The sequence below is a fragment of the Durio zibethinus genome, chromosome 14 (genome assembly GCF_047325235.1).
Source record: "Durio zibethinus cultivar Kanyao isolate XHJ-2024 chromosome 14, ASM4732523v1, whole genome shotgun sequence".
Lineage (NCBI taxonomy): Eukaryota > Viridiplantae > Streptophyta > Magnoliopsida > Malvales > Malvaceae > Durio > Durio zibethinus.
This window is the reverse complement of record NC_143175.1, coordinates 7,961,511-7,987,128: the sequence shown is the minus strand read 5'-3', so window position 1 is coordinate 7,987,128 and position 25,618 is coordinate 7,961,511. Positions and strand designations below refer to the sequence as shown.

Below are 25,618 nucleotides of genomic sequence, written 5' to 3'. Positions count from 1 at the left end.
ATCTTTTATAAAAAATATTTTTAAATAAAATTTTTAACGTGTTAAATTCATATGAAAATCTTTACAGTTGCTTAAAGTGAAAACTAAATCTAGACAAAATTTGAAAAACTCACCTAATTATATTATAAAAAACCATAAATTATAGATTCAGGATAAATAATGAATAAAGATATATTAAAAGGATATTGATAAAAAAGTAATTAAGAGGCGGTTGCATTGGGTGATATTTGAAATTAGATTATTGGTGGTTTAGTACAATAAAATGATGTTAATGATGTACCTTTCTGGGCTCACAGCAAAATGTTTGTCATTGTATAGCCAATCCAAACCCCAAAAAGGACGGATAAGTAGAGAGTTGGACAGTTTGTTATGCATTAGACAATCGAGAAAAGAATTATATACCTTTCCTTCCACCAAAATCTTATGACTAATTACCCCTACCCCCTAAAAAAATCTTGTTTTTATTGGTCAAGTACCAGATTTATGCTTCATTTAATTGATATCAGAGGATTATAGAGAGAGAGAGAGAGAGAGAGAGAGCTTATTTATAAATTGAAAGGCACAAGGTTAGAACCATCTGCTGAGACGTGAAACATCCAACAAAAGCATATTTTTCCTCAGAATGCCATAGCATGAAAAGTCCTTCCACAAAAAGTACAACAGAATGTCACAAAGCATTCCTACGTAGCACCACAAATTTCCTGTTTTGATGCTCAAAGACCTAATCCAACAGTGCGACCGTCCCTTCGTCGAAGTCCAGCAGTGTACTGCTTCTCCAAATCCAGCTGGAGTTCCCGCTGCTTCTCTGCTTGAAGGAGACCACTGCCATCCTGCTTGTCCGGTTTGTGCTCCACCTTCACGTCCCCTTTCACACCCTACAATTGGCCATAGGTACCAAGGCAACCTCAGACTCTAAAACTGTGTTAGTATGTGAAGAAACTCTAAATGAGAAAAATGAGTCATAGAGGCACATGCAATAAGAGGTTCTGTGCAGAGTTGCCATGACTGAGTTGTAAGGCAAACAAGCTGCTTAGAGAACAAAAAAAGAAAAAAAGTCCATACAGAGAAAAGGGGATTTACCATCAGTTTATTGAACTTCTCTTGTCGCTCACGATCACCGAATAGTGTCGTATCCCAGTGATGACCCGACTGACATCATCCAAATATAGACACAAGCAGCAATTTATGTTAAAATGGAATAAATTTCCAAAAACATGAAATTTTAGCTAATTCATCAGAAATACCTCTTCCGCAGGGGTGCTTTTCTTGCTCCCCCACAGTAACTTCTTCTTTTGCTCAGTAGTCATATTACTATGGCCCGCTCCAATAAGGTTCCTATTAACTGCATTGATAATCAATTCAGACACCATGTGAATGCAATAGAACAAAAACTTTTGAGGAAACCCAGCTGCCAGTCTATATTGTTCCACTAACAGGAACAAAAGAAAATAATAATGACTTAATCAATGACTATGTCTATAAATATGAAATAGAGCTATCAGGTGGATCCCTCTTTCAATTATTGGAACAAAAATAATTACCAGAACACCAATGCAATTAAAGTATCATCCAGTAGGTACAATGAAGAAAAGCTAATCAAACAATGTTCTATAACAGGCATACCGCAGATATAAAGTGGGCAGTCTTATCAGCCAGAGACCAGTTAAACACCCTTCATGTGGATGCAAGTTATGTTAACTACATTGCATTTTGAGGTTCAAAACTTGATAGAGCGGTAAAAAACTTAGGGTCCCCAACAAACAAATCTTCCAATGGTTGGGAATGACAAAAAAGACTCCATGTTACTCGAGGCCATGTGAACCTCACAGCTTCTAAGTAATTCATGACAAAAGTATGCTAATGACTCCATTTCCAGGAACTATTTCCACACTTCAATTCCAACTATCAAAATTTAAAGGATACAGCAAGTTGAAACAAATCTTTCATTGCTTTCATAAGGCATTGAGTTCTAAGTTAGAGAGAGAGAGAGAGAGAGAGAATGTCCCTCAAAGCCAAATCTAAAGAATACCTAATTCAGCAGCTTTCATTGCAGCAATTTTTGCAGCATTTAGGTCATTAGTGATGTCAACATCGTTGCCATGAGCCTGTCCCACAGTCACTCTTCCACCACTCTCCTCAGCTTTCTCTAAACTTGGCCGCTTTTCATCAGCTATAGTAGAAGAAGACTTAGAAACTAATTGCACAGCATTAAAAATCATATAATAAACATCAATCTATTGGATAACAGCTATGAATATAACTGCTTCTAAAATGTAAAATCAAGCACAAATAAAAGCACAGAATAGTTACAATCTTTACCATAATCAATGCCCTTGCCTGAGTCAAAGAGTTTCGGTTTCTTAATTGGAGATTCATGATTTTTACTGTCAAATATAGACTTTTCTTCAGATTGCTCCTTCAGAAATCCACCATACTTGTCCTTTTCCAGATTAGTTTCCCCTTCATCATATTTCAGTCTCTCCTTCTTTTCAGGCTTTCGACCATCTACATCCTTCAGCCCACTCTTGTAACCTTCTTTAAGGTGATGTTTATCATTGTCCCTCTCCCTCCCAGAAGATGAGTCATTCCGGTGGCCCCTGGATTCTTCGTAAGATGCTGTCTTCTCACCTCTTCTATCTCCCGAGCTTCTATGATAGTCCCCTTTTTCATCTCGACCATCTCTGCCCCGCCTTCTTCGATCTCTATCCATCTCTTCAGAAATAGAGTTGCCATATCTCCTACCAGAGCCAACCCTGTCAAAAGATGAATCCTTGTCTTTATATTTCTGATGCTCTAGAGATGGTGCTTCTTTCTCCTTGTCCCTGCTCCTATGTCCTGAACCATCATATCTATCATGAGAATATTTGTCAGCACGTGAATAGTCTTTTGACCTAATATGGTCACTTTCTTTTCTTGGATGATCAGAGTGAGTGCTAACTCTTGATTCCCCAGAACGAGAGGACAATCTCTTGTACTTGCTATCTTCATCTGCACGTTTGTCATTTCGGACATAATCATCATGCCTGGAGTAACCATGAGTACTCTTGGAAGACTGTCGATCAGAATATCTATAAGATTCACCATTTCTGCTATACCGATTCCTACTAGAATCCCTATCTAGATCTCTCCCATCTCTTCCTGGTTGAGTATCAGCACATTTTACCAAATCATCCCCTAAAACCATGGGACTAACACTGCGGTCACGCTGAGGAGAACTTCCTGTAAACATACACCATCAGAAATGAGATTTTGGAAATGTTAAAACGCTTTTTGCTGACGGATTCAAACTTTCAAGGTCCAAGATAGGAAGAGAAAGAAACTTGCAAATTTTTGTGTCAAGATAGTAGTTTTAAGAGCAATTTTTTTAATAAGAAAATTGATGTTTTGGGTCATTAAAGGTGAAACTTCATGCCCTAAATGTTAATTAGTTAGTTCAATGGTCAATAAAGTTCCATATACCATAAATTAGTCAAGACTTGTACATTGGACAAGGCTCTATTGTTGCATTTTTAAGAGTTAAAAGTTATCTTACATACAAATAGCAATCATGAATGAATACAATTTGAGAGAGGTAAAATCAATTGAAACAAAGCTTCTTCACATTTCCAGTGTAATTAAAGAATTTTAAGTGTCTTTTGTCAATGCAGGGGGCTCCTCCCTCTTTATGCTAATTTCCGACCCATTAGTCCATTTTTCATCAAAACTTCTGTATATATCTAAAGTTTCCTGGTTTGTATCATCACACTTAAATATATTAACCAAAATACTAAGGGTGACAATCAAACAGTATAGACAGATTTGCTTATCCCAAATTCTGACTCAAGCCATATATAACCAGCAGCAAAGACCAAACAACATCAACAGCAAATTTTAAATAACAATAATTATAGTTTCAAGGAACTATAAGCAATCATTTCAAATCAACTGCTTTGAGCAAACACAACTAAACATCAGTTATTGACAATGGAAGTGTTGACTCTAATGTGAATTCACCACATGTTTACAAACTGTATGACACAAGATAGAAACGAAGAGAACCATTAGGAAACAAAGGTATGAGGCATAAAAAAAATTGGTCGAGGAAGTCAAGATTAATTTCCTAGTAGATTAGGAATTGTGGTCTTCATTTCATGTTGGACTAAATTAGGTTATTATTGAAGCTACAAGTAATATTATTAAGTTCCAATTTTTAGCTCGTGTCAGGTGTATTATGGTAAATCTTATTCTTATTGAGTCTTAATTTTATGGGGGTATTTGATAATTCTTCTTCTTATCAAGTCTTGGGTTATTTTTTGGTTGCATGTTAAGTCTTAGTTTATGTTTGAGTCAAACATATTCTACTAGTTATTCTTTTCAGTCTTTAAGATTAAAACCGTTCAGTCCCTATAGTCATCAAACTCAAACCAAATCCACAACAAAGCATCCTTGAAGCTTCAAACTAACCTTGAATCACTGCCCATAGGTACAGTTCACAGCCCAGACTAGAGGGTAGATTTAATCCATATCATATTCTTTTCTTTTTTTCTTAATTTTATTTTTGCCCTCAAGGCTGAGTCTTGTCCTTTCTAAACCAACAACAAGCCCTAATTATTTCTCCCACTGAACCAAAAGTCTAAATTTTGTTTGGTAGGAAGGAAGAAAGAAAAAGGTGAGGAAAAAGAACGGAAGGAAAGGAATGTAATTTACTTTTCCCTACTTTTTGGTAGAAGAGATGGCACATGAATTATTAATTTTAAATAAATGCGTTTTCCTTCTACTTGTGGAAGAATAAGATTTTGAGAGAGTGGAAAGGCACAAATTGAACAAAGAATAAGATTCAAGAAGAACGACCAAGAACTTGAACAGAATTAAACAACCAACCTTCAGGTGAAGATAACCTGCTGACTGGAGAACGGTGCCTATACTGTCGGTTAGATGCATCATTAGAAGGCTTCCGAAATGTTGCTTTTGCATCAGGAGGTGAAGTATGCAAATTCGAATCCATGAAGCCTATTACCTGAAATAATATATATTTCCATATTATGTAAACATAACAAAGCAATAAAAGAACAGCATATTACCATGGCTGTTAAGAAGAAACTGATGTCATTGACAAAAATGGTTACAACCTTAGAGTAATTCATGCTAACTTTATTAAAACCTTAAGGGTGTGTTTGATGAAGCATTTGGAGGATGGGTTTCATTTCAATTAAGATTTTTAAAAATAAAAATTGAATTTACTTGTTTGGATAAAAATAAGAGAGAATTTTAAATTTTAGGTGAAATTTCAATAGGAAATTTAATGTTCTAAAGTTCCCTCTTGAAATTCCACCTAAAGAGTCGGGTTTTCAAAATTCTTTCTAATCCTCCAACTCTTTTACCGCAAATGGCCCATCATTTAATACAAAACTCAAAAAAATAAAATATCATTTTATTAACTTTAATATATATTTTATTTTTTATATCATTAATAATATCTATATATTCATAAATCTAATCATATCCATACTGCATATTTTATTTATACATATATATTTTTTATTTTTAATATAATTATTCTTCTTTTATAATTAATTTTTCATCTCATCAGACTCCAATAGATTAAATTTCTTTGTAAAAAGTATTTATCCAAACAAAATAATTACAAATGCTAGCATTTTTAAATGATGCATTTAAAATGCCTTCATTTGAAATTTCTTAAAAAGTTCAAAATTTTCCATCCAAACACACTCTAAGAGTAATTCAAAATTAAAAAATTCACTTGAATATAGAAATTGCAATCTCATAAACTAACTGGCTTTGGGAATATAGGAAAGAATTGACTGATTTAACGTCCAGGGAAGAAACTATGTGGAGAGAGAGATTGAAAGCATTATGGCTCAAGGGGGGGGGGGGGGGGGGGGTTGATAGAAATACGGGTTTTTTCCATGCTACACCTTCCCATAGAAAGAGGACCAACCCGATAGTGAAATTAAAAGATGACATGGAAGTGTGGATATTGGAGGGGGAGGGTATTGAGAAAACCTTGTTGGAGTACTTTGAGGAGGTTTTTACCACTTCGCAGCCTACACAAATTGATAGGGTAGCTGACAGTTTGGATGTACGGATCACTACTGAGATGAATATGCAACTTGAGAAGAAGCAGAGGTAAAAGATGCAGCATTTCAGATAAACCCTAGCAAAGCACCAAGACCAGATGGTATGAATGCTTTTCTCAATCAAAAGTATTGGCACGTAATAGGGGATGGTGTTTCAAATGTTGTTTTAGGTTTTCTGAAGAATGGGGAATCAATCAAGGATCCTAATCATACTAACATGGTATTGATACCAAAAGTAGGAGCACCTAGTGCTGTAAGGGATTTTAGACCAATTAAACTTTGTAATGTTCTGTATAAAATCATTTCAAAGATGTTAGTTAATAGGTTGAAAAATCTACTGCCAAAGATTGTAGGACAAAATCAGAGTGCTTTCGTGCCAGGATGAATGATCTTAGATGATGCAGTGGTGGCTCACAAAACAATTCACTGAATGATCAATAGGAGTTATGGTAGAATAGACAGTTGGCACTAAAGTTAGATATGAATAAGGCTTATGACAGGGTTGAATGGGATTATTTAGAAAGGGTGATATTCAAAATGGGTTTTTCTGTAAAATGTGTCTCTTGGATTATGATGTATGTGCCTAGTGTTTCGTACTTGGTTACGGTTAATGGTAACCAATGTGGAAGGATTCATCCCACTAGAGGACTCAAGCAGGGTGATCCATTGTCACAATATCTTTTTCTTTTCTAGGGGCTGTCTTGTTTATTGCAACAAGCTTAGTCTAGAGGAGATATCCATGGAGTAGCAATGGCGAGAAGAGCTCCAAAGGTTTCTCATTTGTTATTTGCTGATGATTGTTTATTCTTGAGAGCAAGTCTGGCCAAATGCCAGGAGGTTATGAATATCCTTAAAACATATGAAAATGCCTCAGGACAAAAGATAAACATAGCAAAATCAGATGTCCTCTTTAGTGCGAATAGAAGTGAGGGTGTAAGGGATGATATCAAGACAAGATTGGGAGTTGCAAAAGACTTGACATAGGACTTCTACCTTGGTCTACCTATCATGATTGGTAGATCAAAGAAGCTAGCTTTTGCAAGGCTAAAAGAGAGAATATGGCAAAGGACTCAAGGCTGGAAAGGAAAACTCCTATCCTATGCAGGAAAGGCAGTATTAATAGAATCAATGGTTCAAGTGGTGCCCACGTATTCCATGAGCTGTTTTTTACTGCCAAAAAATCTGCTGCATGACTTAGACCTGCATCGACTACTCGCCACAAGGAGCACAAAGGAGGATTTAGCCAGCCTCAACTGTGTATTTAGCCACTGTGTGCGAGAAAGGCTATGTAGCTGGGTTCTTGGATGGATGGAAACACGGTCAACTACCCCTGATGTTAGGACAAGTTTCTTAGTAAAGGCAAATCAAGAATGAAAATTGGAAGTGTGCATGTACACGCTGCAGATTCTATTGTCGAACCGGAACAGAAGTCTTCATGAAGCTACATGTGGGTCAGTAGGAGGTGTAGTATCCAAGGTGGAACAAACGGTGCAGAAGGGAAGGGAGCTGCAGGTCTTGGAAAGAGAGGCAAACTGCAGGCAAACAACGATGAGGTGGTCATGGTCTGTGGAAACTGATTTCAATGTTAATGTGGATGTATCCTTCGAAACCACAGTGGGGAAGGCAGGGTTGGGAATGGTGATTTGAGACAGGAGAGGAAGGATATTACTGTGTGCAGCAAAGCGCATTGTAAACATCAAATGTTCCCTCCATGCAAAGATGAAAGCGGTTCTCTTTGGAATAACCACAGCCAGGGAATGGGGTTTGGAGAATGTCAAGGTGGAAACTGATGCAGCTTTGGTGGTCCAAGGAATCAAAAAGGCTGGAGAATCATATTGGGAGGGGACAGGGATAACAATGGATGTTTAAAACATAGCAGCACATTATAGGGTTTGCTGTCAATAGGTCTACAAACACTTTAGCATAATATTGCTAGGCTGAAAGGTATCGTGGGTCAGGTTTATGCTTAAGGGCATCTCCCTGAGTCATTTCCTAATGTTGATATCATTTTAGATTAATGAAAGTTTCTATTTCATCAAAAAAAAGTTTGAAAAATAAATACATACATAATAAAGATTCCTAAACAAAGTGAAAGAAAACGTTTCATCACCAGCACTCTGAACTCTCCGAACTCTCCATTGGAAACCAGCAAACAGAGTGAAAAAAATCTAATCAAGAAAATAAAAATTTGTGGATTTCAGGGATAATAAGAAGAAGCTACAATGACAAATTAGTTCATAGTCAAGCCTGAACTTATCTCCCCCTCAACTCAAACTAAGGTTCCATAACTATTGTCATTTTTATTTATCTTATATTCATTATTTATTTTAAGCAAACAAAGTATTTTTCCCTTTGTTATTGCTAGTTCTGCTAGCATTTTGCTTCCAAATTTAAAAAAAAAAAAAAAGAAAAAAAAGTATGTTTGGAAACAAAAGCAAACAATATATTTGAAAAATTACAACTTAGAATTTCAAATTTGATGAACAATTTTTAATCAAATTTATTATTTTCCTTCTTCTTTAAACCTTAAAGAAATCAACAGCCAAAATAGTAAACTTTTGCTGTCATTTTACGCAAATATCAAACAATAGGAATTGATTTTTTTTTTCACACACAAAACAAAAGATTCAAAATCCTCAGACTATTTTTCCTCTTTTTTGCCTTTCCTTTTTTTTTTTTGGCAGAAACCATCTGTATCAACAAAAAAAATGTAATTGGGAATTTTTATAATAATAATAATAATAATAATAATAATAATAATAATAATACAGTAAATAAAAACAGAAAAAAAATCGACATTAAATAAAGGAATAGAAGATAATTTTGAGGGACAAAATTCAAATTGATATTTTTATTTCTAACATTTCGTCAGCGACAGAAAAGAAATCATTAAAAAAAAAAGAGAATCTAGGGATTTGAAAAACAATGTAAAACACAATTGAAGGAGGAATAAGAGTTAGAAATTAGAGAGAAAAGGAAACCTGTCCGTTTGGTTGTAAAGGGATTCGATTTCAAAGATAAGAGGCTGCGTCGCCTTCACCGTCGCCTATGCTGTATTTATGCTGTGCTATGCGCTGTGCACTCTCTCTACGTTTTTTAGGGCTTTAAAGAATTGACGAAAAGTGAAGCCAACGAAAATATCGGGGGAGTTGTCATCGCATGAGCTCAACCTCACCGTTGCTTCATGCTGCTTCTTCATTTACTCTTTTTTTTGTTTAATTACTATTAGCTACATAAATTGTTATAGCTTATAATAGCAAATTTTTTTTATCTTTTATAATCAAGGTTTTGTTTAATAGAAAGAATGGTAGGTCAATAAAGGAAGAGAGTAATTATGAATTTTAATTATATATTAATAAGTTTTTTATCATTATTTATTTTCATCATTTCTCCATAATAAATATATATATCAATATTTTTTATTTTTGAACAAATTAATTTAAATAAAAATAAGAATATAAAAATTATCATGTTAATTTCAATGTATGTTTTCAAGTACTAATTTTTATTAAATTAATATCAATAAAAAAGTAAAAAGTTATGTAAACTTAAGTTTAAACATAATACTAAATTTAATTTAACAATTAATCATTTAGAAATAGATATTAAAAAGAAATTTATAAAATATGAAAATATTTATTTTTTTATTTTCAATATTTGCAAGTATTAATTATTTTTTAAACAAATTAGTATTAATAAAAAAAATAAAATATGAAATTTTAATGTATTAATTTTGATGTTTTAATGATTCGAAAATAAATATTTAATATATATAAATTAATTTTCATTTTCTCTCATACTTTTCTACTAATGAATTTAATTAAAATGGTAGAAAAAGAAAATTTCATAAGATAGTTGTTGTATTAATTTCAATTTTTACATTTTTAATTTATTGTCAAAATTTTGTTACATTGTAATAACCGTTGAATTGAATTTAAGTAAAATGATAGAGTTAAAAAAAATTATTATATTAATTTCAAACTTTTTTTACTCTATTAATTAATTAATTAAAAATAAAAATTTGAAAAATATAATATCATTAAATTTTAACTAAAACTTTTTCATATGCTATTAACCATTTAGTTTAATTAAAATAAGAAGAAGAAAACAAGTCGCAAGTATTGTTATATTAATTTCAATCTTTTCATATTTTTCGAATTAATGATAGTGACTCTTTTCTTACTTATTTATTCTATAAAAAAAAAATTTTTGTTGTGAAAGAGAATGAAGATTTTATTCCTCTGATATTTCATTTTCATTTTTTTTATGGATTTCATGGCATTCGTATAGCTAGAAATTATTTTTTTTAGTTATTTTCTTCGACATGATCATTACTTTAATTTCCTATTTGTTTTTTATTTGTTTCCAAATTTGATTGCTTTTTTATTTTTAATTTATATTCCAATTAAATAGCATGAGTAGATTTTTCTTAAAAAATTCAAAAATTTAGAAAACTATTATATATACTTAGTGTGTATATATACATATATATATATATGCTTAAATATTTTTTAAAGAATATTTAAGCAATCTAATAAAGAGTAAGTCAAAAATAACAACATTTAACATTAATAATTAACATTAATTAAATATTTTATTTTTATTCATATTATTATTGTTTTAACCAATTAAGCTTCCCTATAATTATTTATATATAGTTAATAGACGAAATTTAAAAACACAAAAATATTTTATTTAATTATCAAAATATGAATCTCTTAAGACCTTATTTAAAAAAAAAAGATTATACTTAAAAAAAAGATTAAATTAGTCATGAATTCAAGCATTTTATTATTTTTTAAGTATACTATGTATAAAATAAGTAAACATTTTAAATGCATTATTTTATTTTATTAAGTATATAATTTTTATTTTACCTATTTTCATCTATCATTATTTTTTTAATTAAAAACTCAATTTAAAACTTAACGTTTAATCCAATTTTTTATTAAGGGTATATTGTTTAACTTATTTCAAATCAGAACTAAACGTTTTTAAAATTGCTCAATTAAAATTTTTTACGAAAATGAATAACACATGCATTATAATCATGCGATATTTTAAAATACAAGTGATAAAGGGGTAAAAACGTCTAATCTTAACTCTTTTCTTACATATTCACTCTCATATCCTACCTTCACCTTAATCTCACTTCTTTTTTTAAACCTATCCTGCCACATTAATCCAAAACTTAAAATTCCTTATCAATTCAAGTTGAACTCAAAAACCCTATCGATTTAAAAGTTACTATCATACTTATAAAAGAACGAAACAAGAATAAACAGTCAAGATTTGTCATATATGCACAAATCAGTGAAAATATGTGTTAGACATAAATATATATTTATTACTTTGTATATAGGCAACCAGCATATCAATCATACATTCCAATGCATTTGGTTGACTAAACAAGTAAAAGTGTAAAAACAAACCCTAATACTATGTATGTTAGATTGTATGATTCTTAGCAAAATCAAAGTAGAAAAAGTCCAAAAATTCAAGAAAAAAAGAGAAAAAAGTGAAATGGAAGGCTTGGGTAAGGAGATTTTTTAGGTAAGTTAGGTTTTTCTTTCAATGTTGAAAGATAAGAAGGTAGGGGGAAAGGGAGAAAAATAAAATAGTACCATTAAAGGTGGTGTGTCAATGGTGGCTCAAGGTAGCAGAAGTTTGAGGTATTCTAAAACAGTGAAAATGAAGGATAGGTGCATGGGAGAAAATATAGTAAAAAATGGGGCTACTTAGAATGACGAAGGTGGGATGTTGTAGGGTTGAAACTGCATGTTCTTTTTGTAAATCTAAGTATTTTCAAGTGCTTTTTGGTAACTCACAATATCAAAATTAATTTGATTAAAAAAAGTAATGGATAAAAAATATCTTTTTTTTATTTTTACTAATTTTTCATCAAGATAGCCAACTTCTTTAGCATCTCAAAGTTTAATATTAGAGTGCATGTCAAAAATATAAGTTTCAAGTTGACTATCAAATGTCATAAGATTAATCGTTAAAAACTTAAAAGTATAAAACTAAGCAAAACGAATTAATTTTTTTCTTATCCAAAGCTAAATATGAGTTACTTAGATTGTTGCATATAGTGAAAAAAAGCAAATTCAGTATTAATCTTAGTAAAACAAATTTTAAGCTCTTGAAATTGTCTATCTATGATAAAATAAAATAAACCAACTTGGTATTGATGCAAATTTGAAACCTTTGTAACTTTATATCATGATCTCTAAAAAGCTACATGGATATCATCTATACTATGAACCACAAAATCATGTTTTTTAAAAGTGACAAAAACTTTAACCAATAAAGAATCGCATTCATTATCTCTCATCTTGTAGCCATTGTTTGGATATTTCAACTAATTTCATAACATTAATAATATCTTAAGCTTTTATATGTAAAACTTTTTATAATTCAACTATAAAAAATCAAACTTTTAACGATTTTCATGTGTTAGCTTACTTGGTAGCCAATGACTCCAATGAGAAGAGAAGAGACCATTCACACAGAATAATTTTTTTAACCTTAAAAAATTTACTTTTAAAATATATTAAAATAGATTAAAAATATATATAATAAATAAAATTATTGATTTCATGTATCACAAAATAAATTAATTTTTTACAAACTTGAATATGATATCAAACCATGAGTCCACTAATATTCAAATGTGCCAATAAAATCATGGTAGTCTTTTTTAAATAGCATTTATAATAAAGCAACCACATATGAATTAAACCATTTTAACTAACTTCTTTGTACCTATTGCTTGGTTGAGTCTTCATTTTCTTCACTAGCTTCATCACCACTAAATTTTTTATTATAATTACAACTTAGCCATGTGCTTAACAAGCAATTTATCGTCCAATTAATTCACCTAAATAAATGCACCATGTGAGACTCTTAAGGGAAAGATTAAAATTTTAAATTAAGCAACCAATCATATTATGAGAATCTATCCATACAATGACATTAAAACTGAAGTAAAAATCAATTAAACAATCAAAATAGAGAACAATTAAATTTGAAATAAAAAGATGGACACTTAATGCTCTAGGATGCTTCTTGACAGGGAGTTTACCCTTATAATGCTTTATTACTTTAATGCAAGTTAAAGTAGCTTTTTCGATGATAGCTGTACCTTGTATGGTTGAGCAAATAAACTAAAAAAATAAAAAAACTAAATCAAATTTGATGTAATCATTTCAATTTAGATTTATACATAAATAAATTTGGTTTTCATTTTTAAATAAATTAGTGGATGACCCACACTTTTGTTATGGGTGAAAAAAATTCAAGTACATAATACTTAAATAAAAAATATACTGACCTTAAATATGATTATTCAAATATTTTTAGTAAATCCAAAAAATTAAAACTGAAAAAATCAGTCAAACATAAAAAATAAAAATTAACTCATACAACACGTAAAACAAAAAAAAAAAACTTTTCATCTAAAATATTTTATAATCATTCAAAACAACAAAATTGAATGCAACGAGAATCCAATACAATAAATTACAATTTTAAAAAAATACAAGAATTTCAATACTTTTTTCCCATGAATATAAAAATCAAAATTATTAATAAATTTTAAATCGAAATCAAGTAAGATGCAAAACATAATCTAATTGAAACTTTCAACACCATACTTCCATAATCTAAATACCAAAAATTTGGGATGAACTATATATTTAAACAAAAAATAAAAATAGAATTTACACATTAATCAATACATAAAAAAATCCTCAATTCAAAACTAAATTCAATTAGTAAATAATAGACCACAAATTTTTCAATCAAAGTATAGCATTTTTTGCATAATTAATGAAAAAATACCTTGTAAAAAAATAATAAAACATATGTAACTTAAAGTTTAAATAGTGCAACCCCACTCCATACAAACTAGAAAGATTTTAAAAAATACATTTTAAAGCATTCAAAAACTAATTCAACCTTATCAAATAACAATTCAAATCAAAAATTAAAAAAAAAAATTTTAATGTTTCAAAGATAAAAACCTTAGACCCAAAAAGAGATAACAATGAAAAAGAAATTATTTTTTTAACATGCCACGATTCAAGTAAAGCTTAATACTTACTGATTATGAATTAGTTGTTTTAAGCAAAACAACCTTTAAAGCATATTATTTAAGCAAAATCCAACACCTTAACATCTAAAATTGTACCTTTTTTATATTATCTATTTGATCAATTCAAAAATCTTCATTATTCCAATTTTTTAGTTGAAATAAGAAAAAATCATATCTAGTTAATAATCTGTTAATAATATATTAAATTACGAAATATGTAAAAGAAAGTTATTAAATTTCAACAATTTCAAAACTCAAATAAGTACCCAAATTAAAAAAATTAAAGAAAAAACATTTTGTGAGATACTTGATCTCAACGACCTAGCTAAGATGAATAGAGTTTCATTTGATGAAAGTCAAATCATTCTTCTTCAATCACTTTTTTTTCCTCTTTCACTTTCCAAATCTTTTCATATTTCCCTTACTTGCTACTTATTCCATCTCTTACCCATTCCGTCATTCTTTTTACTTTCAACCTTCCACCCATCTTTTTTTTTATTTTCAACTCCTTTTTCTCTCAAATTTATTCTAAACTCAACAATTTTTCTCTCTCTTTTTTACTATCTCTCTCGAAAGTTCACATCAATCCCTTTTTCCTTTTTCTCTCTCGAGTTTAACTAAAAAAAAAATTGAAAATCTAGTTATTGTGTGACACTTGCATAAAATTAGAACTCATATGAACAATTGATAAACAATATCAATTTGGGTAAAGATACCCGAAATATAAGATTTTGATTTCGGATTTCAATATAAAAAAATCATATAAACCCAAACCGCATAGAATATTAATTCTTGAATAAAAGCAAAAAATAAAAGCCAATCCTATCTTGAAAACTTTAAAACTCAAAAGGCTATACTTATATCTTTTTAAATTATTATTAATGCAATATTTGCAACTTCATGCCATGTGAATTATGTTTTTGAAAGCATAAATACTTTGAAATGTAACTTTTTAAAGTAAAAAAAATTAGTATTAAATCAATTTTTTCTTTTGAGACAAGTTTATGAATTTGGTATATTTGTTTTTTATTATTTGGCTACCTCTTTTTTGATTACTTTGTTTATAATCACACAATAAATAATAACATAATTAAAAAGATTAAAAAGATCAAACAGATATGCAAATATGTAATGATAATAACAACAGTTGAATATGATGTGAATGAGTGTAAATGATAACTCTAACAGTTCAAAAAATCTTAGACATGGATTATTAATGAGTAGTTATCTATAATTTAGCATATTTAATACTAATTATTAACTCTTTTCTAAATAAAAAGATAAGGTAAATACAATAACACATACTCATAATGTTGAACCAAAGTTAAACCAAGACATAAAACAAAATCCATTTATCCTTTAATGCTAACAAAAAATTAGGTAAAATGATGTTTTACATCCCATCTACTTTTGATTTTTGGTTTCGAAATAATAATTCACAGCTTGGAATGATAAGAACTAATTAGAATGCAAAAAGAGTAATAAATTACAGATAAACCATAGAAAAAAGAAATGAAAAGAAACAAGTAGAATTACCTTTTTCATACATCTACATTATGTTCATCTTGCCTATTCTGACATTAATATATTTTAAATAAAAAAAGGCACTTTTTCTTTAATAGAAAAATGAGGGTTAAAAAAAAACATAACAATAAACCTTTTTACATTTTGGTTCTTTTAAAGAGATGTAATTGTAAAGTATGAAAGAGGGATTTATACGAAAATAAAAGAAAAATTGAGAAATCAATTAGTTAATGTACAATAAGGATATAAAAAGAAAATTATTATTTATAAGAATAAAAGAAAAAATGAGAAATTGAATAGTTAATATATGACAAGGATGTGGGAATAAATGAAAAAGTGAGAAGTCAATTAATTAATGTACAATCAACCTAATGAACTATAATCTTTTCAATCACTAGATCAAGTTATTGTTATTTGTGAAATGCTATTTTGAAACACATAATGCAAGCAAAGTTAAGATAATATAAAATATATAAAATAAACATGTTCTACATATTTGCAAGTACATTTATCCATTAGATTTATTTAAAATGAAATTCACTATAAATTATGTTGAAATTTGCTTAAGTAATTAGCATTTTCTTTCTATGTTTGCATTTGAACAATATCTCAAATGTTCTATAACATATTTAGCTATACAAAATATTGAAATGTTATAAGAAAATCTTAGTATTATCCACTAAAATAATCCATTTTATTAGGGGGATTCTATAAAAAAATTTTACTTTTTGCTTTTTCATTATACTAATTTATGACTATTTCTCAATTTTAATTAAAAGAAAAAAATAGCACTAATATGCCATTTTTATTTGGAAACAACATTACAAGGATATTATACTATTATTAGGACATACTTTACTAATCTATAAGAATTATAGTATTAAAAAAATCTACCCACCCTTTCAAACATAATGCTTCCCACTATAATGTTCATTCTAACCTATTCATAATTTTAATTATATTAAAAAAATCATAATTATTAACAAAAAAAAAAGTTATGCAATTGCATCATTTATCGGCAAAATCTACTTAAAAAATACTTATATATACAAAACAACTTGATTGAAAAAGAAATTAAAGAAAATTCAAAATAAAAATTGAGTTAAAGGTAAAATTTATTAAGTCATGAAAAGAAAAAAAATCTAAAATTTTTTAGAAAAAACAAATTGGAATTGAGTTAATGCAAGTTATATTATCAAGTTTACAACATGAATTGACAAAGAAATCACATCAAACAATTGAAATTCAAACTTATATATTTAAATATAGTGCAAATATGAAAAAATAGAGCAATTTCAAAGAAATTCATCCAAACAAAATGTAAAAATATGAAATTAAATACAATCAAATAAGAATTAGCAAGTAAACACATGAATTTAAGAGTGTAAAGTGCAAAAGAGGCAAACCAAATGGCAAGATGAAGAAAAGATCCTAGTTATACTATCACTCATGCAAAGTTTAACTCTGCGAGCTGAGTTTAGCTTGAAACTTTGAAGTTAGATTTGAAATTTGGTAGATGAAATTTGAATGAGATTTTTTTTCAAATTTAAAGATTTATGAGTTAAGAATCTTAAAAAAAATTTTGACTTAAAACAAGCTAAATTTGAGCAAGTTTCAAAGAGGTCAAAAATTAAAATTGTCAAATAGTATTGATAATTACGTGAAATTAAAGGAAATTAAAGACAAAAACATAACATTCTTAAAATTTCATTGAGAAAATCTAAAAGTACATTGAAAATTGATGAAAAAAAGTTAAATTTGTGTAGAAAGTAAAGCAAAGAAAGTGCCAAACAGCCTTGTTTGGAAAGAAAAAAAATTATAAGTATAAAAAAAAAATACATAAACTTAAAACTAAAAATAAAAAATCTATCTAAAAGGTTTCTTCTGGCTAGCTATTCTCTTTTATTTATAGACACATGGAAGGTGTTTCAGCTTCTAAAATTTAAGCAAAAATTCTAAGTATTGTCAATCTTTTAAATCTTTTTTCCTTATTTTCTTTATTCATTTGCTCCCTTGTTTGGCTCTTTTAGCTCTCTTTTCTTTCAAGCCCCTTTCTTATGATCTCTTAAACTCTAAAAATTAAAATTATTACCAATCGAAGGCTTTCAAATAGCCAACTCAGTAATTTCATTTGATATTCTTTGAATCTTTGAATCTCTAATTGTGTTACATTACCTTTTAAGAAAGTTTTTCTTAACCTTTTTTTTTATGATTTTTTAAGCTCAAATGAATTTTATTGAATCATATTTCAAATCTCAATTCTCATAATTTTCATTTAAAATTATCTTTTTTTAGCTCAACAATGCATTATCACCTTTTTAATATCTTTATATATGTTTAAAAGGTTATAGGTGTATTAGGTAGTTAAAAGTTAACTTTAAATTAGTAATTTTTCAGAATTTTCCTAGTAATTATAATGTAAAAGTTTTTCACTTAATTGCTAAACTTTAGGTAGCAAAATAAAAGAACAAATTATTATGTTTGGTACAAAAAATGAAGCAACAAAAGTGCAAATGTGCCATGGATGTAAACATCACATGTTTAAATGCATTTTGGCACCATTCTTAAATATTCAAAAAAAATCAAATAGAATTGCTGAATTGATTGTTTGAAAGCTTCTCATTGATTATAACTTTGACTTCTTAGAGTTTTAAGGATCATGAGAATAAGGCTTGAAAGAAAGGGGAGCTAAATGAGCTAAACAAGCAAGTAAAAGAATTAAGAAATGGAGAAAGAAAAATCTGGAAGATTGGCAATACTTAGATATTTTTGTTGAAATTTTAAAGGTTGAACCAACTCCCATTTGCTTATAAATAGGAGAGAGTGGCCAGCCATAAAAGAGTTTTTAGATAGATTTTTAGTTTTAAGTTTTTGTAATTTATTTCTCTATATTTTGTTTTCTTACTTTTCAAATAAAGCTGTTTGGCATTTTTTTTTCCTTTACTATTTATGAAAATTTAACTTTATTGCATTAATTTTTAATGTACTTTTAGATTTTCTTAATGAAATTTCAAGAATCTTATGTTTTTGCCTTCAATTTCCTTTAACTTCACATAAGCATTAATTTTATTTGGCAGTTTTGGTTTTTGACTTTTTTACAATATTTTAATTGAAACTTACTCAAATGTAGCTTATTTTGAGCCAAATATTTTTTCTTAAACTCTTAACTCACAGATCTTTAAATTTGAAAAAAATCTTATTTAAATTTCATCTACAAAATTCTAGATCTAGCTTTAAATTTTCAGTTAAACTCAGTTACCAGAGTTGAACTTTGCATGAATGACAAAATAGCAAAGATCTTTTCTCCATTTTGGCATTTGGTTTGCATCTCTTACACTTTACACTATTAAATTCATGTGTTTACTTATTAATTCTCATTTGATTGTATTTAATTTCATGTTTTTACATGTTGTTTGGATAAATTTTTTTTGAAATTGCTTTGTTTTTCCATATTTACACTTAGTTTAAATATGTAGTTCAATGGGTTGAAATTTTAATTGTTTGATGTGATATCTTTATTGATTCATGTTGTAAACTTGATGATGTAACTTGCATTAGTTAAGTTCTAGTTTGTTCTTTCTAGAAAATTTTAGATCTAATTTTTTTACTTTCATAAGTCATTAAATTCCACCTTTAACTCGGTATCTAATTTTCTTTGTTAATTCTTGTACTTAATTTTGCTTTTTTTTTATTCAATTTTTCATATTTTATTTTGAATGATCTTTTAATTTCCAACTCACGTTCAATTGATTTTGCACAATTTAAATCTAGATTTCTAGTTTAAAGTTTGAATTTTCTGATTTTGTTTTATATTTAGTTTTTGAGTTTTTAGCTTAACTCTTGCCATTTTTTTCCATTAATTGTTCTTCAATGTTGTTCCTACCATAGTTCACTCATTGTTTTTTCTATTTTTCAGTTCAATTCATAAAAAAATGTAGCACAATAAATATAAAAAACTTTGTTAAGTTATGGTTTTCCCAAGCTAATTATGTTTTCTATTCGATTTTGCATAACTGTTTGTATTTTGTGGTTTTGTTCTTGAATCCTTATTTTAATTCATTTTTTACCTTAATCAAGCTACTATTAGCTTAAATTTTCATTTAATTATTGTTTAGTTCATTGCATACTTATTTTACCTATTATTTTTGTGTTTACTTTTATTTTACTTAATTTACATGTTGTAAGTTTATATCTTACTTATAATCATGTTAGATGTTTTGTTTGATTTTTTTTTTTTAGTTAGTTTACTTTCATATTTACTTTTGGTTGATTGAACCAACTTTAAATATTGTATATCTTACCTATAATCATGTTAGATGCTTTGTTTGATTTTATTTTTTTCAGTTAGTTTACTTTCATATTTACTTTTGGTTGATTAAACCAATTTTAGATATTGTGTGGCAACAATAAGTACTTAGGCTAAGAATTTTTTATCTAATTCTCTTAGGATCAACATCTTGACTTTTTAGTCTCTATTATTACTTATATGATTTGTGCATTTGTAGAAATCCCAAATCAGCATAGTATGTAAAGAAGTAAGCATATTGAAAATTTTAATCAACTTAAATTAAATCTTTATGGGCAACTCCCATAACCCAATAGTTCATTGCAAAGTAGAGGACTAAATAACGTGTATTCCTTAACATCTCAATTCTACAGTACGAACCAAAGCAAATATTGTAACACTTTTTCATTAATTTCAGCTGCTTTTGCCTAACATCTCAAGCTCACAACTCCTCTAGTTTACTCTTCTAAAATTGTTCTAATCCTCTCCAAGTTTGTAACTATTTGCTTAGGAAAGTATAAAATTACATTCTTTTATAGTGGATAAAAGTAATAGAATTTAAGTTTGTGATAAATATAAAACAATTGGTTAGGAAACTTTGCTGAAATGATGTAATGAAGTTGTATACTAAAAACAAAGGAAAGCAAAGAAAATAAAACAAGAATTGAAACTATCTTAAAACAAATAAACTTTATACGCTGAAATTCATAAAGGCATTTATATAAACACTATATAAACATAGTCATTAACACAAAAAAAATAACAATTGGTGCCCAAAAAATACTAAAACCATCAACTACAAATAACTTCAAATATTTTCTCTATTCTATAAATTTTATTATAATACATTTAACTAGAGTTACATATAAAACAATTACAAAATGTTCTACTCAAAATTAAAATTCATACCTAAAATAGTTTCAAAATATCACTACATTCTCTATAACTTAAAGTTAACGCCAATATTATACTCTCTTAAATGAATAAAACAAAATCAAAATGTAAATGGATACAACTAAGTTAATAAAATAAGTAAAAAATCATGCATACAACAACAATTAGCCAAACTAGCATAAAAACTTTAGAACACAAATAAAATCAATATTTTGATATTCTAATGATTTTAGATACTTTTTCAATCACGTTAAAAGATAAAAAAAAAAATGGTAAAAAGAAAGGAAAAAAGATAATAAGTTAAAATTAAATAATAAGCTGAAGTAAACAAATGCAAATCTTAATATCTAATGCTAAACTTAATAATAAGAAACTGTCACTTTTTAAAGATAAACATTGGATTAATAAAAATTTATAGTGTAATGAAATATCAATAAGGTGAACAAATAGATTAATTAAGTCTTGATAACATAAAACATATTTTGATGAAAAAGGACAAATAACATAAAATTTTTAAGCAGTGGTGTAGGACAATAGTCTATCACAATATCTTCTTATCATATATATCACAAGTCCATTAAGGTTTAGTTATATGTCTAAACTTTCAAATAAAATTTTGTAAGTTACATGACTACAAAAAATTTTATTTTATATTTTTCAACGAAAGAAAAGAAGATCTGAAGTAAATCATTACATATATTAGCCTATCTAACCATTGTTCAATTATGAGATCAAATAAGCAATAGAGGCAAATGCTACAACACTATAAATAGTAACAATGAATAAAAAGTTTGGCCAAACATTGATCATGTATAAACTAATAGAGAATTTTCACATTCTACAAAGAATAAAAGAATTAAAAAAAACATGAAAGGCATTAAATAAGAAGTTTTATAAAGCATACAAGCATTAAATAAAATTAGAAAGATTTCACACCCTTTATATACCTAATTTCATCTTACTATTAGCAATCAAGCTTAAACAACCCAAAATCCAACAAACTCGTTCAACAACTAAAAACCCAAAATCTAACTAACTCAAGCAATCAAACTCATTCAACAAAAAAAAAAAAACCTAAAATCCAAAAAATCCATATTTAGATCTATGAAGAATGGGCAATGACAAGTTATAAATGGTGGCATGAAGGGGCAACAAAAGGGGAAGCAAATAAGAATGACTCGAATTTGAATGTCAGGGATAAAGTAGGCGTCGAACAAGGTTGTGAGAGCTAGATTTAATGGTTAGACCGTCAAGTGAGCTAGGAATAAAGGCTTGAAAATAAGTTAAGATAAATGTCGCATGAGGTACAAAGCTCACACCAAAAGGGTTTTATTAAGAGGCATGCCGAAAGGAGGGGCATTATACCAGAATGTGTAGGATTTTCTTAGGAGAATGGGATCGAAGGAGAAGGGAAAAGAGGAGAATAGGAGAAAAAAAAAGGGATTTACAGGTTTTAAAACTTTTTCATAAAAATGAAATAAAAATTAAAAAATGATTTTGTAAAAAAAATAAAACTTTAAAGATGGAATTTTTATCGCTAAATCTATTGTAACTTACGCCATTATAGACGAAATTTCATCAAAAATTTCATTAAAATTCCATTAATCATAATGGCACCATATAAATTTTTTAGAGCCAAACATTCCCAATAGCATTAGCAACAGTAAGTACTTTTATCAATAATTATAGATGAAATTCCTTCAATAATGACAAATATCTGAGTGATGAAATCCATCAATAATAAAACTTTTTAGCAATAAAAAGTTTTTCAATAAACTTTTGTCATTAAAGGCATGTTTTCCTATAACTATAGTATCATTTGTAATTTTTAGTGCACTACTCAACAAGTGTAGGTTGAAAACAAAATCAAAAAATTAAATCAATTGCAATAATACTTGAGCTTCTATTATTTGTTTAGAATTCAAATCATTTTTAACTGCATTATGAAGCAAATCAATAAAATATGCAAACAAAATGATTATATTGAAAAATGTACCATAATGATAACCCCATCGAGTATTACCAACGCATTTGAGACTAGTTTTTTTTTTGAAATCTCTTCCACTTGTGAGCTCACCGTTCTTTATTATCTTAACAACTTTAATGGCATGACTTTCCTTAGAAGTATCATGTCATTTGCATGAAGCTTAAACAACATTTAACAAACTAAGAATATTATAAAAATTGAAGCAACTAAATTTTCATTTTTTACAATAACTATAAGAGTTAATTGAAGTTGATAATGAAAGTAATGAACATAAAATGCAAACTCATTTTCCTTCAAAATAAAAAATTTCAAATCATTAAACTCATCTTGCACATTACTTTCACTATCATAGCTTTGTCCACATAATTTTAACAAACTCAATCTACACTTGAGAAATAATGACTTAATTGCTATTTTGAGTAACACGGAAGTAGTATAAAAAACATCCATGATACTTAAAAAAATTTCAACTACATAATATTTTTTATTCATGTAACGCAAAACAAGAGACATTTGTTCCTTATTTGACATATAACATGATTTATCAACTGAGATAGAAAATAAATCATCTCCTAAATCATCAATAATAATCTTTGTTATCTCATATGTTACAACATTTATAATATCATATTAAATATCATGAACAATTAGTTTCAAATTGTTAAGATCATTATTTAAAACAAACATTATTGATAGTGTTATTAGGATTGGCATGAAAATGCAAAAGTTTAAGAAAATTCTCCTAGTTTCTTGATTCACATGATTCATTATGATCATGAAAAGTTAGCCCTTGACATAAGAGAAATCGAAGATAATTTGCAAAAGCAATCAACCTATTTTGATATTTAATTCGGGCTTGATTTGATTATTTAACCAAAATAAAAGAATCTAATATTTTAACTTGTTATTCAAGCAATTAATACATAAAATTTTTCTATTTAAAATTAAGGTTTGAAAAGGATTATACATATCTCATGTATTAACTCTTTCTTCTATTTTAATCTTGGTTAAATATCCTAAAAAAAGTATATGTTGAAACTTATCTAAATTTAATGTTTAATTTGATTTATAACATTATTCTATCTTGAATCCTCCCCCATTTTTTATTTTTTTATGTTTTGTTTTTTTATTTTCTCTTTCTTAAGGATGTCAATCTTACTCATATTTAATAGAGAACTTCATTTTTTATTTGAATGAGAATGAGAATGTGTATTCCATTGTGGGTACGAAAATGGAGATAAGTATAATTTTAGATTTTTATTAGGTACAAAAATGGGGATAGGTAATATAACACATGTCTCGTATATGTACTATACATATATATATATTTTATAAATAGAGTTTTTATTAAATAATATAAATTATTATTTTATATTAATTAAAATTAATGTATTTTTATTAAAAAATATATATTAATATATATTTATAAAAAATTACCTATATATACAACATAAAAATAAAAAAATGCTAAAAAAAAATTAATTTTTAGTTTTTTTTAAAGCTATGGACATGAGGATTATTTATACTCATTAAATACTTATGAGAATGGAAATAAAGATAAATTTAAAATACTTATTGAATATGAATACGAAAATGAGTATAATATAAAAATCTTAAAAAAAATGAATATTTTACCCTATCAATATCCTATCCATTGACATCTTTACTCTTTTTTTATGTTGAATGCCAAGATGCAAATAATAGAAGACAAATGACCTCTTTAATTCTCTGCTTTCTTTTTAAAAGCTTTTAAATTATTAAACTTTTAAAATTAGACAACTTTTTTGTACAACAACACAAGCATGTTAGTCAACAGGTTTTCCAATTGCTTTTACTTTGGAAGAAAAGACGAAAGTTAAAAAAAAATTACATATTTTGTGTAGACATTTTTACTTATATATTGACCCTATGAATAATTCTTAGTAGGTCAATTTGTTTTTCTAAATTTCTATATATAATACATGGATTTAAAATTTCACTGAGGTCAGTAGACTTCACTTTTTGAATGTAGCTATAGAGTGTTTTCCAAAAATAATAATATAATCAAACATTACTTAAAAGAAAATAAATTTAATTAAAAATAATTTAAACATTAATATTTTAATTAATTAATATACTTTATAATTTATTATAATAAAATTAATTAATAATTAACTGATGAAAATGTGAAAGAATAGACATTATCAAAGGGCCATGAGGGTCAAGTAATGGGAGCAGTAGCCATTATAGTTAATTCCGTCAATGAGTTCTATGTATCATAAACCCTGGTAACTCTATGCTTTATGGCTTTTTGGGGAAAGTAAGTGGTGAAATTGTAGGGCAGAGGGATAAGAACGGTTTAGGGTGTTTGGCCAGCGTTTGATCGGAGGGAAAGGAGGTCAAACGCAGAGGACGTTAAGGTTTTAGAGAGCGGAAGGTGCGCCGCTTATCGAGAGAGAAGAGGAGATACAGATAATGAGTTAGGTTTTTAAAGCAAAACGTTTATACTAGGTAACTAAACGACGTCGTTATATATGGAGAAAATGGAAAGCAAAAAATAAGAAGGTGAATCGGGTAGAGGCTGACCCGAGGCGGTCCGCTAGAAATCAGGTCCAACAACTTCGGCCATCCTTTTTTGGGTTTTAGCTCATGTAAGGTACATTTTGGACTTTTTATTCTTCGTAGTTTTTTAAAAATTTTATTTTCTCATTTTTTTTATGCATAAAATTTTTAAAAATTTATATTTGCAAAAGAGAAATAAAAGGAAAATTTTATAA

At 28.0% G+C, this 25,618-nt stretch overlaps 1 protein-coding gene across 12 annotated transcripts; it reads right to left on the bottom strand.

Annotated features, from left to right (window-relative positions):
- Nucleotides 1-521: 521 nt before the first annotated feature.
- Nucleotides 522-9,155, bottom strand: LOC111295248 (pre-mRNA-splicing factor). Of its 12 annotated transcripts, none has more exons than XM_022888654.2 (7): nt 9,059-9,155; nt 4,861-4,996; nt 2,320-3,219; nt 2,030-2,194; nt 1,245-1,342; nt 1,081-1,149; nt 522-912 (listed from the first exon to the last, which is right to left on the bottom strand). In XM_022888654.2, the coding sequence occupies exons 2-7, from the start codon at nt 4,982-4,984 to the stop codon at nt 568-570; spliced, it is 1,701 nt and encodes a 566-aa protein (XP_022744389.2). In that variant the 5' UTR covers nt 4,985-4,996; nt 9,059-9,155; the 3' UTR covers nt 522-567. The 12 variants fall into 12 exon arrangements, with proteins under 12 accessions (XP_022744389.2, XP_022744391.2, XP_022744390.2 ...); XM_022888656.2 differs by having other exon boundaries at nt 2,030-2,170; XM_022888655.2 differs by having other exon boundaries at nt 2,338-3,219.
- Nucleotides 9,156-25,618: the final 16,463 nt, after the last annotated feature.